General features: G+C 44.2%; 1 protein-coding gene across 1 annotated transcript in view; it reads right to left on the reverse strand.

The window, feature by feature from the left end:
• LOC131198440 (transmembrane channel-like protein 2) overlaps positions 1 to 15,097 on the reverse strand; it is a 286,411-nt gene that overhangs the window by 77,037 nt on the left and 194,277 nt on the right. Inside the window, exon 6 of the mRNA XM_058183084.1 lies at positions 11,000 to 11,090. Coding sequence (XP_058039067.1) covers positions 11,000 to 11,090 — 91 coding nt within the window. The remainder of the gene's footprint in view (positions 1 to 10,999; positions 11,091 to 15,097) is intronic.

Consider the following 15,097-nt stretch of genomic DNA (forward strand, 5'->3'; position numbering starts at 1 on the left):
CAGAGCCTGCCATTGCTTGAGTGGGGTGGGAGGTTAGGGCAAGGAGAATGACAAGACACAGGGAGTAGTTCAGGTGGAGCTGGCTGACTCAGGGCTGCTCAGAAGCCCCCCCCCACTAGTGCCAGAAGTTTGGGTGCCTTGACTTCAGATCGCTCCCTCACACACACACACACACACACACACACACACACACACACACACACAGAGAGAGAGGTTGGAGAGCTTTCTTGCTCTCTCTCTCTCTCCAAACACCCCATGCACAACCCATTTGAGGAAAGGGCATGCACAGTTGGGCATGTTTGGCTGCAGGAGAAGGTCTGGGTGGAAGGCCTCTTTTTGATGCAGCATCCCCTTCCCCTCTTTGGATTGCCCTGCAAGGGGGAGGCTCTGCCTTTGCAGAAACAGGGCGGGTTTGTATGGAAGATTGGCAGGGCAGGATGCATGGCCCTCCAGGATGGAGAGCAAGGCAAGAGAAGGCTCCGCGGTTCCCTTGGGCAGTCAAGCCAGAGGGAAACTCAAAGCTTTGGGGGCTTCAGAAAGGCAGAATGTGCTTCAGAATGTGCAGCTCCTGCCTCTAACACTGAGTGACAAGAGTGGCATCAAGTTTGGCCATACCCACCCATCACATGCCCACTATGCCGCACCCACCAAGCCATGCCCACAGAACCAGTAGCAAAAAATAAATAAATTTCACCCTGGTTAAAAGTTGTATAAACCCCTCCCCTCTGTCCAGTCCAAAGTGAGCCAATCCACAGGTGTGAACTTATTGTGAGAACTTCAGGCTGAGAAGGTGATAAGAAGTTGTTCTCAGGTGCTGTTTGCTAATTCCACCTGAGCTGAGACAAAACAGATGGCCCCAGGCTCATTTCTCCACACACCCCCATTCCCAGGAAGGTACATCAAAGTAAAGGAAAGACTAGAAACAAGAAGGCCCTAAAATATCATCCAGGCCCCCTCCCACCAGAATCGCATGGTGACCTGACACAGGTTGCCTCAGTACTGTGAGGTATAAGTGTAATGTACTAAATCTGATACTTACATTGAATTTATATTCTGAGTGAGCAGTCCCTGGGCCATAGCAGTCACAGTATGTTGCTAACACACTACCTCTCTTTAAATTCCCAAGTTTAACTGATCTGTTTGACATAAATAATTCATTATTTGTTTCACCACCTGCACATGGAAATAGTCAGGCATGCCTCCATTCAAAACCCAATAAAGAACCCCCCTGACTCTATTGAGGTAGAGAAGAGGTACTTTTACTGAGTTTAAAATGATAGTGGTGAAAGCAACACAAGATCTGATTCAAAAGGCACAAAAGTTGCAGATTGAAAGTTTCCCCAAATTCCTCCCCCCAGGGACCCAGGCTGAACGTCCAGTCTACATCCAGCATAATGTCATGTGACTCCAGGGTAACTTTAGCCCCTTAGGGCCCCCAGTAATGAAGAATCAACTGGAGTTTGCGGAGCTCCACTATCCATCGACCGTACTGCCATGACGCCAAACTGGAAGTCCCATTCATCTCCCTCCTTAATGCAGACTCTGTAATAAGTTTCTCTCAAGTCCAGCTTAGTAAAGTTTTTTCCTTTGGCCAGATGAACTGTCATGTCCTTCATTAGGGGCAACAGATAAACATTCTCCACACACCCCACATTTAGCCCTTTATAGTCCACACATAAGCAAAAAGACCCATCTTTTTTCTCATGAAACAACACAGGGGCGGCCACTGATGGCCTTGATAAAATGCTGTGTACATTACAAGTAACAATTAATAGTTCTAGTAATACAATTGTGATAGACTGTGAGAGGTTAACATTAAGAATCTTTTAAGGAGACCCAAGTCAGGTGATGGCTATGAAACATCAAAAACATTTGCCAGGCTATCCCATTTGTTTCAGATGGATGAACTGAAGTTGTATGGAAAAACCCCATCAGAAATGGAATGTGCCACACTCATCATCAAGAGTAAAAATAGTGAAAACTGAAGGAATCAAGATGCCCTATGGAAATAAAATCAAGAGTCTGTTGAAGATTATTATTACAAATATCTGGGCATCCTTCAAGCTGACAATATCAAGCACACTGAAGTAAAGACAAAGGTGAGAGTGAAGAAGTCTTAAAACTCCAATCTCAATGGAGAAAATACTATAAAAGCAATTAATCCCTGGGCAATTCTAGTCATTAGATACACAGCTGGAATAGTGGACTGGACACAAACAGAACTAAAAGCCTTGGACAGGAAGACTAAAAAAATAATGACAATGAAACATGACCTTCATCCATGCAGTGTTATTGACAGACTGTATAGTACTTATCAAGGAAAATAGGTGAGTCTGGAATAAGTACACATAGAAAGTTGTGGAAGACAACAAATATGAATATTAAGAAGACATACTGAAGTTAGTGCATCATGAAAGTTTGCTTAACAATGTAGACACAAAATTGGTCTACAAGAAAGACCCAATGAAAAGAGGCATGTCAAGACAAAGTATTACATTGCCAGTGCATTAAAAATAAAAATAGCAGGCAGGAGCTTTCGGTTGATGCCCCAGTAATACAGACAAAGGGAACAGTTCTCCATGTTCCCTGTGCTGACTTCTCTATGTTTGTGGACTCCAAGAGGAGCCAAAGCTGCCCTGTAGGGGTGGTGAAGCAAAGTGGGGCACCCTGAGAAGTTGAGGAGAGTCGCAGCTCTCCTGTCGACCCTGGGGTTCTTTCTCCCTCTCAGCCATGACAAGAAGAAGAGGCAGCCTAAAGATGGCTGTCACAAAGCTTGGACAGCTGATGAACATCTAAGACTGATGCTGGAGTGAAGTAGGTGAACAGTGAGTGGAACTGGGGGAGAGGATTTTCTTTCACTTTAAATTCAACCCAAGGAACAATTTAGAACTATCTGCTCAGAATTATCTGTCAAAGCAGTATCTAGGCATTCTGAGAAACCACCAGACTGATAGTGAAGGGTGCAGGAGAGAAAATAATAAACTTTAAAATTTTATAATTCTTCTATAACAGGGGTGTCCAAAGTTTTTTTGGTGAGGGCCAAATACAGAAAAATAAGCAAAGGCCCGGGCCACACCATTGAACGGGGGGGGGGGGTTTTTCGTACCAGTTCTGTGGGCGTGGCTTATTTTGGGGTGTGGCTTGGTGGTCATGTGACTGGTGGGCGTGGCTAACTGCTCATGTGACTGAGTGGATGTGGCTATGGGCATAGAAACTACTCAGAGGGCTAAAAAAAGTAATTTTTGACCAGTCCTCACACTTATGACCATCCTCACATTTATGCCCATTGCAGCATTTTTAACAACCATATCACTCATTTCACAACTGCTTCTCTTCACCACGGTTACAAGATAGGGTGCAAAATGTAAAGATAGTTGTAGGTGTGAGGACCAGTCAAAAGTGTGAGGACAGGTCAAAATAACTTTTCAGCCCTCTGAGTAGTCCTTATGCACAAAATGCTGCAACAGGCATAAATGATGACCGGTCATAAGTGTGAGGACTGGTCAAAAGTGTGAGAACCTGTCAGAAATCACTTTTTTCAGCCGTCTGGGTAGTCCCTATGCACAGTTTAGGCTTAAGTATACTATATGTGTGTGAGTTATATATATGTGCGTGTATCTCTATGTTTGTGTCCGTGTGTGTTTGTGTTATGTTGATTTTTAATGTAATATTTTTAAATATAATTATTCAGAAAGGCATGCGGCTGGACAACAAACAGTATATAAGCCTAGTAAATTCATGTGTGGCCTGGGCCACACACAAGAGGTGACATATTGACACATGATTACTGTGTGTATTTCTAACAGAGATCAAGAACTCTGTGTAGGACCAAACACAGTCTGATGTAGTCTGATGCCAAACTACATCCTCAATTTGCTGTGTCTGAGTCAAGACGGGCTTTTACGTCCACCCTGTTGCAAGCTGCGGACGTTGTGTTTTACAGGAATATGAAATGGGGGGGTACTTTCTGCAGTCACACAACCGCTTACCACGCAAAGACAATTTTGCCTGAGTTTTCCCGCTATCAGCCCTGTGTCAGCCTTACAAAAACCCATGTTCAGAGACCCTGGTGTGACCTCAGAAGGTGGCTTCTGTAGACCAAGAGTAAGAAGACACCTTCAGTGGCACCTCAATTGATCCAGTCACAAAATTGCACTACGGACTACTGTTTTATACTTTTTGATTATACTTTTCTTTGCAAATGTCAGCAAGGTGATTGATAAAGGAAGTAACGTACAATACTTTTTTTCTTGATTTTCTTGACCGCGTGCCCAAGTGAGTCTCTCCAGGCCGCTTTAGAGCGACCCTGGTCTGCGTGGGAAGGTATCCCTGGCCACCTGGGCCACGTGACAGCTCCAGGCGGCAATCCGCGTCCCGTGTCATCTTTTTGCCTACGGGAAAACTTTTTTTCCTTGCTGCCTCTTGCGTGGCGCGTTCTTGACTGGCGGGGAAAAGCGGCGCGGGCTGCTCGCTGCCCACCCCCCTTCAGTCCCCATCCCCACCTCCGGCAAATCCTTTTGTTCTTCCACGCCGTGTCTCCCCAACTCCTTCCTTTCCTTGCTTAAGTCGCCTCGCTCGCGGAGGCTCCGACCCGCCTCCCTTCCTCCCTGCCGGCTCCCACCCACCCCCTCCGGACGAGGCTGCTCCCAGTCTTGGTCCTGCGGGTGTCCCTTCCTCCTCCTCCTCTGCCCCTTCCTCCAATTCCCCCGAAGTCTCCCAACTCTGCGCAGGGATGCCCGCGGCCGAACTCACAGGTCAGATGCGGCGGGCTGGTACTGCTGGCTCCGGCAGAGGATGGAGTACCTGCAAGCTTGGCCCATCTCTCCTCATCCTCTGCCCATCCGGCACCGGCGAAGGGCGAGGGGGCGGCCCGCGGGAGGCAGGTGGGATGCCAGGTACTCAGCCACGGCCGACACCGGCTCGCCTTCGCTGCTGCTTCGCGGCTAATGGAGCCGTTGGCAGCCGCTCTGGCTTTGCGCAGGGAGGGAGTTGCCAGGCTGTAACGGAGCCTAATGCGGGCGGCTGAAGCACGCCCGCCTGCCCGAGTGGGGTGGGGTGGGGGGCGGGTAGGTGGGTGGGTGGGGGCCGCGCCAGCCAGCCAGCCAGCGAGCATGTGAAGCCCGCGTGGGAATGCCAATCGCCCGCCCCGTGCGCAGACCCGACCCAGGCCGAGCGGTTGTGTAAGGAACTTGCGGGGTCCGGGGGTCCCGCACAGGGGAGTGGGGCCCCTGCCCTGACCTTGCCCTGCTTGGGGAAGGGGGGGCAGGGCTGGCCAGCGTGTTCAGGGAATGCTAACGGGGTTTTACAGAGTTGAGCTCAAGCGCCATGTGCGGGCCATATTCAATTATATTTTCAGAATTTGCTGCGGGCCAATAAAAACTGACCCGCGGGCCGCAGTTGGCCCGCGGGCCATAGTTTGGACACCCCTGTTCTATAACTAAAAGAATGCTGGAATTATGGTGATATTGAAATTTACGCTGAGAGTGCCACCTGCTGACAAAAGGTGGAAATACCTATATGAAGGAGTGTGAAAATATTTATTGGATTACTTTTAACCACCCTATGGCTACTGGACTACTGGAAACCCAAGTATAAAAATAAGGAAGTTTTCTAACTAAAAGGACCCCTGAATATTATACTAGAAGATTGAACTAGTAGATGCAAAGAGACTCTTGATAACCTCTGGGATTATCTAAATGGAATGAACAACATATGGGATATAAAGAACTGGGATTGGAGTACTTTTTGACTCAACTCAACTCAAGGATTGAATAAATAGTTTTTGGACTGTTGGACAAAAGTTGAATTTTTAAAAAATAAAATAAAATGCATTTTAAGGAAGAAATGAGTGAAATTTCAAAGGAAATGGTGTTTTCTTTTTCAAAACACAAAAGACATCATGGAGAAAGGATTTAAGGAGATATGGAAAAAATGGAAAAAGCCATAGGAAGGATGATGAGTAAAGATCAAGATGCCCAAGAAAGAGAGGAGTCAACAGAAGAAGAAGAAGAAGAAGAAGACAAGGAGGCGACAACAATGAAAATAACAGTGATTGAGAAACAGGAAGTGTTGCGGCAATACTGGTTGGGAAATAGCAAAGCTCTGATGAGCTTTGTAAAAATCCAACCAGACAAACCGCTGTCAGGGGGTCTTCGGACCGGAACCGTCTTGGAGGGATGTGGAGAGAGAGAGGTGCCTCAGAAGACCAAGAGGAACAGGCAAGTTCCTTGAAAGGTTGAAGGCAGCTCTTTGACTCGGCGGCAGGGGCAGTGACCATTGAAACTGCTGCTACAAGTTGGGGCAACCTGGCTAAGATTTGAGCAGAAGCAGTGATTGAACGGAGTATTGTTACTGGGGGAGTGATTGGCCAACTCACAGGTAAGAAGGAAACATTTTTAAAGCTTGAAAGAAGTCCCAGCCCGAAATTAGCAGCTAATTGGCATGCGGGAATTCAGAGTGAAGGAAAACAACAACAACAACAAAAAAAACCACCAAAAAAAAACAAACCCAAAGAGGAACTTTAAGATCAAAGCCCTAAAAGGAAAGCCTCCGCCCGCTACAAGTTACTGCTTTATTGCTAGGAGTTAATTAGCTTTACTGTTTTATTGCTAGGAATTAATTAGGTTATTGCAGTGGATAATATATTTTCTGATTGAGGCCTAGCTTGCTATGGCTGTCATGGTAATGGCGGGGTGGGGGGGGGAGGAGAGAATGGAGGTTGGAAGAGAAACGAAACTTTAAAATTAATAATTACCTTCAAATGTGCTCATCGTTAGAAGGCAGGCTGATAACACGCACAGCTAATGGCCCAAGCATACCAGAGGGATGAAACCATCTGAAGATGTGCCCCACATGGCACCAAAGGGGAACATGGATTGGACAAGACTGACTGGACTGCCAGGAGGAGGGCTTGATGCTTATTTCTTATATCTGTATTCCGCGCCAATTATCTCAGAGCTTGCTTTCACTTTGTTTGCTTTCAGTTCATATTTAGTAAAAGTACCTTTCTCTACAAACCATGGAATTGGGGTTTTTCTTTCTTGAGTATTGAAAGGACGCATTCCTGACATTAAGCAAGCTCCCACTCTTCAGCCATCCAGGAGCCACACCGTGGGGGTTGAGAAAAGAATGTTTGACCAAGGCAGCAACCAGGAAAACATGGGAGCTGCTGGTTCCTCTCTCCCTCAGACACAACCCGGCTGGGATGCTTCGGAATGGCTGGCAAAATTACAGCTTGAAGAAAAGTTGGAGAGGCCCAGATGGTCATTGGGAGTGGAGATGCTGTCAGAGCCGGAGGAGGTCCCTCCCGGTTGTTGAGGAGGAATGGTCACCTGGCAGGAAGAACAGAAGGAAGACCTCCTGATCACCCAAGTGGTACAGCTGCTGAGAGAAGCCTCTGAGAGTCAAAGAGCCCATGAAAGGTATGAATTGCCTGCCCAGGGATTCTCTGGAAGGGGAGGAGATGAATGTGGCCGGGGGGAGCTGAAGCTGCTACTTGCTCAGAAGAGACAGCTGGAGGCTGGGAAGACGCAGCCCAGACCCCGGGGCCCATAGCATCCATTGTGGGCCAGGCCCCCCCTGCTGGGCAGGCATTGCTACGAAGGCCCCAAATTCCCCCTTTGCCTGGAAAATATGGTGGGGATCCCAAAGGGCTTGGGTGCTTCCTGGAAGCACATGCAAGACTGGGGAGAAGATTTTCTTTCCGACGCAGCCTGGGTGAGATGCGTGACTAGAGCTTTTGAAGGAGTGGTGTCTGATTGGATGGTATCCCTTCATACAATTTTATGATTGGTAATTGGTAAAGCAATTTGAACTGTTAAAAGAAGCACTGAAAACTGATGCTTGATTTTTAGCCCACTCGAACGAATGCACCATCTGGGATGGTTTTGCTTGGGTGGGTGCCAAGCTGTAATGTCCCTGCCAATCTGAGGGGGATGATTTTGCAACATTGCCATGACGCTAAAGTGGCTGGACATTTCAGTTTTGTGAAAACTTTGTATCTATTGAAAAGGCAATTGTGACATATTCAATTTTATTCAATTTTATATCTCACTTTCAATTATCTTCACCTATAAACCATTTTATCTTTCACATTTCATCTGCTGGTCTATTTTTCTTAAAACAGTATACTCCTTCCTTTTTTACTTCTTGCATATATTTCATTTCATCTTTACTTATTTCATTTGCTAACTTTCAGTTTTATATCTGGGTGGGAGGCAAATTAAAAAAGGCATAGCAACCAAAGTATTGAAGCGGTCAAGAGACAATGGATAAATGATTTCTTTTCTTCGTTGTTGTTTTGATTTGCTTTTCCTTTTCTCTCTCTCTTTTCTTTCTCCCCCTCCCTTTGTTTCAGGTAGGTGACACAACTAGAAGCCAGGTAGGATAGAAAGAAAATGTTTTTTCAGTAAAAGGTGACATGATTAAAAGTTAGAATAAGTGATAGAAATAAGAGAAAGGGGAATGTTAGTGTAGACACTTTTATATAATAAAATAAAGTAACAAGAGAAAACATGGAATAATTGAACAATGACAGATTGCAACTTATTATAATTGTGTATCATTATCATAAATATGTAAGTTGATTGAATGTAATAACTACGATTATTTTTACTAGTTTTATTTGTATTAGAATATATGGCACTCAGGTGCCATACTGTTCACGCATTGATTTGATATGATTATAAAAAATATATAAGAAAATAGAAAATGTTTTTAAAAAAGCAGGCAAAACAGATAATAAGACCCAGTAATGGCTAAAAACAGGAAAATTGAAAAAAGAGGCAAGACTAATTCTGGATGCACAAAAACAAATCTTAAAAACAAATGAATATAAAGCCAGAATTGAGAAACTGAAGAAAGAGTGGACCACTTAGCTGCTATAAGAAGATCACACAGATGGACCACAAATTATGGCATGACAAAGTAGCAACAATGGGACATTGGAATATTTGCAAGAAATACCATTTGCTTGCAGATGGAACCTCAAAATAGTCACAGTAATAGAATATAAAGAAGCTAAAGTGTTTTGAGACTTTAGAATTCATAAAAACACCAGCTACATATTTAACAACTTTAGATAAGAAAGACAAAAACATTTGGAGAGTGATGTGGCAGTATATGAAGACAACAGGACAGAAGAAAAAGAAGCAGAGAAAACCACAGTACTCTGTACACAGTACAGAGAACTGCAAATAGTCTGGGGGTGGGGAAGCAATGATAATACCAATAGTAATAGATGGTTTAGATGCAATTCTAAAACCACTGGAGTCTGACTTGAACACCATTTGCATTGAAAAAATCACCATCAGTCAATTGCAAAATGGCAGCTTTATTTGGAACAGCATACATCCTGCAATCATTCTTATAACACCATTATACAACATCTGCCTATCAGTGGTAGTTTCTACCGCTTCACCCCAATTTAGGTGAACCGGTAGTGGCATCGGTGGGAAGGTCTGCCCACATGCATGTCATCACAGATGCTCTGTGCATGTGCAGAAGCGCTGCGGGCAAATGAAGTGCTGTCGACGAGCGAAGCGAGCACGCAAGGCCACTCACAATTCCGAACCGGTAGCAAAGGTAAGTGGAACACACTACTACTGCTTATCAAGGTATTTGTAAAGAACCCAATGGGATTAAAAATGCCAAATCCAATCTAAATTTCTTCCTGATTTTTATTGAACTATAATAGTAACAAGAATTCTTTAATTCTTAATTCTTCAGCTCTTCAGCATAGGCCAGTTCTATTATTTTTGCCTTATAAAAGGAATCTAAACTTCTCTTTAGGCCATCCCAAAAGCTGGCACTGTAAAATTTGCACCAGATCCTTTGATAACAGATCACATAGCCAATAGTGGATGTGTTCTCCAGTTTTTGTGGCTGGACTTGGCTTTTGAAAGTGGATTTAGAGGTTGTTCTGCCATATTCATTCTCTCTCCTCCAGAACAGTTGTTGCACTGAGGATGTAATTGTCTTTTTAGAAGGCTGCTTTTATCTTGCTGACATGGTACATTTCACTAGCATTTTGATTTTTCCATGTTGTGCTAATACAGGGAAAAGAAACAGCTTTTGCCTCACATCCAATTAGCATATTTATTGTAATTAGGAACATGGAGGCCTAAAGAAAGTATTACTTAATGTCTGTTATTCAACTTGTAAAAATTAATATAATTTCCTCCTTTCCCTAATGTTAGGGCAAGGAAATGATTGTCAAAAATATTCAAAAGTTTTTAAAAGGTTGTTTTCTTACAGAACATGCTCCTGATAAAAAATATTTATTAACAACATAATTAAATGGGGTTGGGGGGGAGGGAAAGGACAACTTGTAGTTCTGCTCTGTTCTTTGTTTTATTTAGTCTTAACCAGTGGTGGGATTCAGCCAGTTCGCACCTATTCGTGAGAACCGTTTGTTAACTTTCGAAGCAGTTCGGAGAACCGGTTGTTGGAAGAAATCTTATTTTGTTTTTTTCCGCTTTACAGGGCTAATCCTGTAAGGAAGGCAGGAAGGAAACATTCTGGTGTTTCTTGCCTAATCTTTATTGCTCTGCTTGCAGAAACTGCCTCTCTGGTTAACCCTTATTACATTGTAACAGCTAAGACAAAGCACCCATCAATGTAAGTGACGTTGAGTTGGCCATGCCCACATGGTCACATGACCATCGAGCCACGCCTACCCAGCTGGTCATTAGGGCAGAGAACCGGTTGTTAAATGATTTGAATCCCACCACTGGTCTTAACACTCTTTGTACTCTGCCCACAACTGCCATTTCTTTTGTTAACAAGTTGGGGAGGAGAGTAGATTTTAAAGTGTTTTGAATGAGTGAGGGAATGCATTGGTAGAGATGCATCTATCAAAGTTAGTTTTCAGATTTACTGCCTGTCAAACATTGAGTTTTAGTTTTGAAACTCATGTCAGTATTTTCACTTTTAATATAAGTTGTGCAGACTTCTAAATTTCAATAGTATAAACATCTTATAAATAATACTGATCACTTACCTTTGTCAACATCATCTTATATGCATATAATTTTTTTCCTTTTCCCTTTCCCAAAGCACCTTCAAATTTTTCTACAAAATCTTGAGCCTCCCTAAGTAAAAAAAATTTTTTTGAAAAGGATTATATTTAGCTAACATAATATGATGCATACCTATCCATCAGAGATAGTTGGTCTAAATGACTTCTAAAACTTACTATGACATTAATCACAATATAGTATATTGCAAATATTAAAAGTACTGGCGTTGAACTCACAGAGCTGCTGAGGATTATCTTGAACTATGAGAAGGGAGGCAAATAAATTTGACAAAAGAAATAAATAAATGAAATAAGAAGTTTGAAGTAACAGTAGAGTAGATCTGAAATTCCTTCTCCAAGATGCATTATATATCTGCGTTATAAACTGATTTAATCTCTTCCATCTAATAAATCTGGTATATGGTAACTAGGAAGGGTTCAGTCAGGAACTGCTTTCAACAAACTTTATTTTTAACCAACGTAGGTAACAGCAAGAGAACTCTGACTGAAACATAGAAGCCCTTGACAGCTCTTATGTACCGGCTGCCAGAGGGGGCTGCACCAATGACAGGGCTCCAAAACTCCTGCTTTTCTTGTGGCGCATCTCACCCAATCAGCATACACCTGGCTGTTGCCAGGCTAGAGATGCGTCGTAACTCCGAGGACTTTACACCCTTCCCCTCTTGGACCGCGCATGTGTAATCGGCCAAGTATGCAGGCCGATGTCGGCTCCGCCCAGATTTTAGTTCAGGAGCGGCAGCCGCCGGAGGAGGAGTGGCTGAGGCTGATGATGCTTCTGCTGGAAATGACAACTCCACCCCCAAAGAAGACCTGGCCAATGCGGAAACTTCGGAAACTTCAGGTACATTTCTCGGTGAGATTGATCCGCATTTTGAGGGTTGGAGTCTCTCCCCAGCCTGCAGGTCTGGAAGGCCGGGTTCCCAAAATGGGCCGGCGTGTTCGTGGTTTCCTTCCAGGACCGGTGGCCTGGAAGGTGGAACCGGAGTGGCCTGCTCCGAGGTTCCCGGGTAGTCCTGATCATAGGTGAGGCCCTCCATGCCGGGTGTCCACCATCTGAGTTGATTTATATGGCGGCACCACTCTCGTCTGTCAGCTAGCCGGACCCTGTAGGAATAGGGCCCGGTTATTTGTATAATGGTGCCTGGCACCCACTTAGGCAATGACCCAAAGTTCTGGGCAAACACAGTGTCCCCTCCTTTGAACCCTTTAGTTGTGATTGAATTGTCTGGCCCCCGCTCTGTGTCATAGTGGGGGTGTAGCCTATCCAGAGTCGTCCGCAACCGCCTTCCCATCAATAGTTCAGCCGGGCTGAGGTTGGTGACTGGGCACGGTGTCAAGTGTTATGCCAGCAGGTATTGGCAGATCCTATTATTCCAATTCGTGGGCCCCATACGACCCAATGCCTCCTTGGCCGATCTAACGGTCCGTTCTGCCCGGCCATTTGCAGCTGGGTGAAATGGTGCTGTTGGTGCATGGCAAATGCCATGCTTGGCCAAGAACATCTGGAAGGGTGCCGATGCGAATTGGGGCCTGTTATCAGTAACTACAAGGTCGGGTAGCCCATGGGTCATGAACAATTGTTCTAGCACCCTAATGGTTGCTTCCACGGTGGTAGATGACATGTGTGCCAACTCCACCCACTTGGAGTAGGCATCAACTACCACCAAAAATGACTGCCCTAAATATGGTCCCATGTAATCCAGGTGGATTCGAGACTAGGGTGAATGGGGGGCCTCCCATTCCCTAACGGGTACAGCTGGGGGCGCTGCCCGCGATTGCTGGCAGCACAGACACCCACCCACACATCGTTCGATGTCCTGGTCTACCTTTGGCCACCACCCATAACTACGGGCCAAAGTCTTCATTCTAACAATGCCCGGGTGGGCCTCATGGAGCGTCTTAAGAATGCTCCCCCTTAGATCTTGCAGGACTACTATCCTATTCCCCCACAGGAGACAGCCCTTAAGCGCTGACAGCTCATGTTGTCTGCACCGGAACGGAAGGAATTCTTCTGGAATTGGGTCCCTTGGCCACCCCCTGCGTACCCAGTCCAGAACCTGGGACAGGGTCCGGTCTGACACAGAGTGGCGCGCAATATCCGAAGAGGATATTGGAGACTGACATTCATCAATGAGAAGGACTGATGCTGCTGGGGCTCGGTCCACAACAGGGGTAGGAAGAGGGCACCGGCTCAGGGCATCAGCATGCCCAATTGCCTTTCCCGGCCGCTAGAGTAATTTGTAATTATAGGCGGCCAGAAACTCCACCCAGCATGACATTCTGGGAGATAGGATTTGAGGGGACTGTTTGTCCCCGGCCAGCTAGCCAAGGAACAGCTTATGGTCCATAATTAGAGAGAAAAAACGGGCATAAATATGGAATCTCTTGATTCCTGCCACAGCCACAAGAGCCTCTTTGTCCAACTGACTATAATTCTGCTCAGGCGCCGAGAGCATCCTGGAATAATAGGCAATTGGCACCTCAGCTCCACCAGGCAGAACATGGCTCAGGACCGCACCGATGCCAAAGGGAGAGGCATCTCACGTCAGGGTGACCGGCAGGTGTGGATCATACTGGACAAGGACTGCCTGGGAGGTGAGGAGGCTCTTTTTTTTTTATTCAAAAAGTTTTACAGAAAAATTTTTCCCCCTTTCCCCCCACCTCCCCTCCCCCCTCCCTTCACAACCCCCCTCCTCCCCCGACTTCCCGGAATGAGCACAAGGTATAGTTAAAAATAAAACAAACATATGCTAAAAAAAATTCATCCCAACTTAATTATACCCCTACAATTCTCATCAATTCCTAACTTCCCCCGAAAACAATCAAAAATAATACATCATAATCATTCAAAGGCAGTCTGATAACTCTTAGTCTGATATCTACTTTGAATATAGTCAATCCATTTTTCCATTCCTTTAAGTATCTTTCTTGCGTATTGTCTTTCAAAAAGGCTTATATTTTTGCCATCTCAGCCAAATTGGCAACTTTCAATATCCATTCTTCTATTGTAGGTACTTCTTTTTTCTTCCAGTACTGTCCTATTAGTAATCTTGCTGCTGTTATTAGATTTAAAATCAATTTAGTCTCAGTTACTGTACAGTCCGTAATAATTCCCAACAGAAAAAATTACGGCAGGAACTTTATCTTCTTTTTCAAAACATTTTGTAAAATCCACCAAATTTTTATCCAAAAGGCCTTTATATCCTTACAAGTCCACCAAATATATAAATATGTAGCGTCATCACAATTACATCTCCAACATTTTGCTTGCATATCTGGATACATACACGATAATTTCTTAGGATCTAAATGCCATCTATAAAACATTTTATAAAAATTTTCCCTCAAATTCTGTGCCTGTGTGAATTTAACATTTCTAACCCAAATTTTTCCCCACGTTTCCAATAATATTGGCTCCTGAAAATTTTGCACCCACTTTATCATACAGTCCTTTACCAAGTCCCTTTCAGAATCTATTTCAAGTAGCACATTATACAATCTCTTTATATGCTCCTGAGACTGATTTCTAATTTCCTTTACCAAATTTTCCTCATACTGCACTATACCAATTTTCTGATCTTGCCAGACCAATTCTTTAATACAGCTCATCTGTCTGGAACCCACACTGCATTAATACATTCAAAAGAGTCCAAAGTTATTTGACACGAAGAGTCCTCCACTCCTCTGCTCGCAACAAAATATTCTATGCCACTAGTCTTGAAATTTTGGGTTTAGACAACTTAGAACTTCGCCGTCTTCAGTCTGACCTAAGTATAGTACATAAAATCATCCTTTACAATGTCCTACAAGCCAATGAATACTTCAGCTTCAACCGAAACAATACAAGAGCACACAATACATACAAACTCATGGTAAACCGATCCAAACTAGACTGCAGAAAATACGACTTCAGTAATAGACTTGTCAATGCCTGGAATGCACTACCTAATGTTTTCTTTTATTCATACATGTCTTTATAATTATGTTTACACTTGTATCTGTCATAAAATACATGCTTGATGAAAATAAATAAATACAAACAAATACAAATAAATAAAA

Source organism: Ahaetulla prasina, chromosome 4 (assembly GCF_028640845.1).
Source record: "Ahaetulla prasina isolate Xishuangbanna chromosome 4, ASM2864084v1, whole genome shotgun sequence".
NCBI classification, from domain to species: domain Eukaryota; kingdom Metazoa; phylum Chordata; class Lepidosauria; order Squamata; family Colubridae; genus Ahaetulla; species Ahaetulla prasina.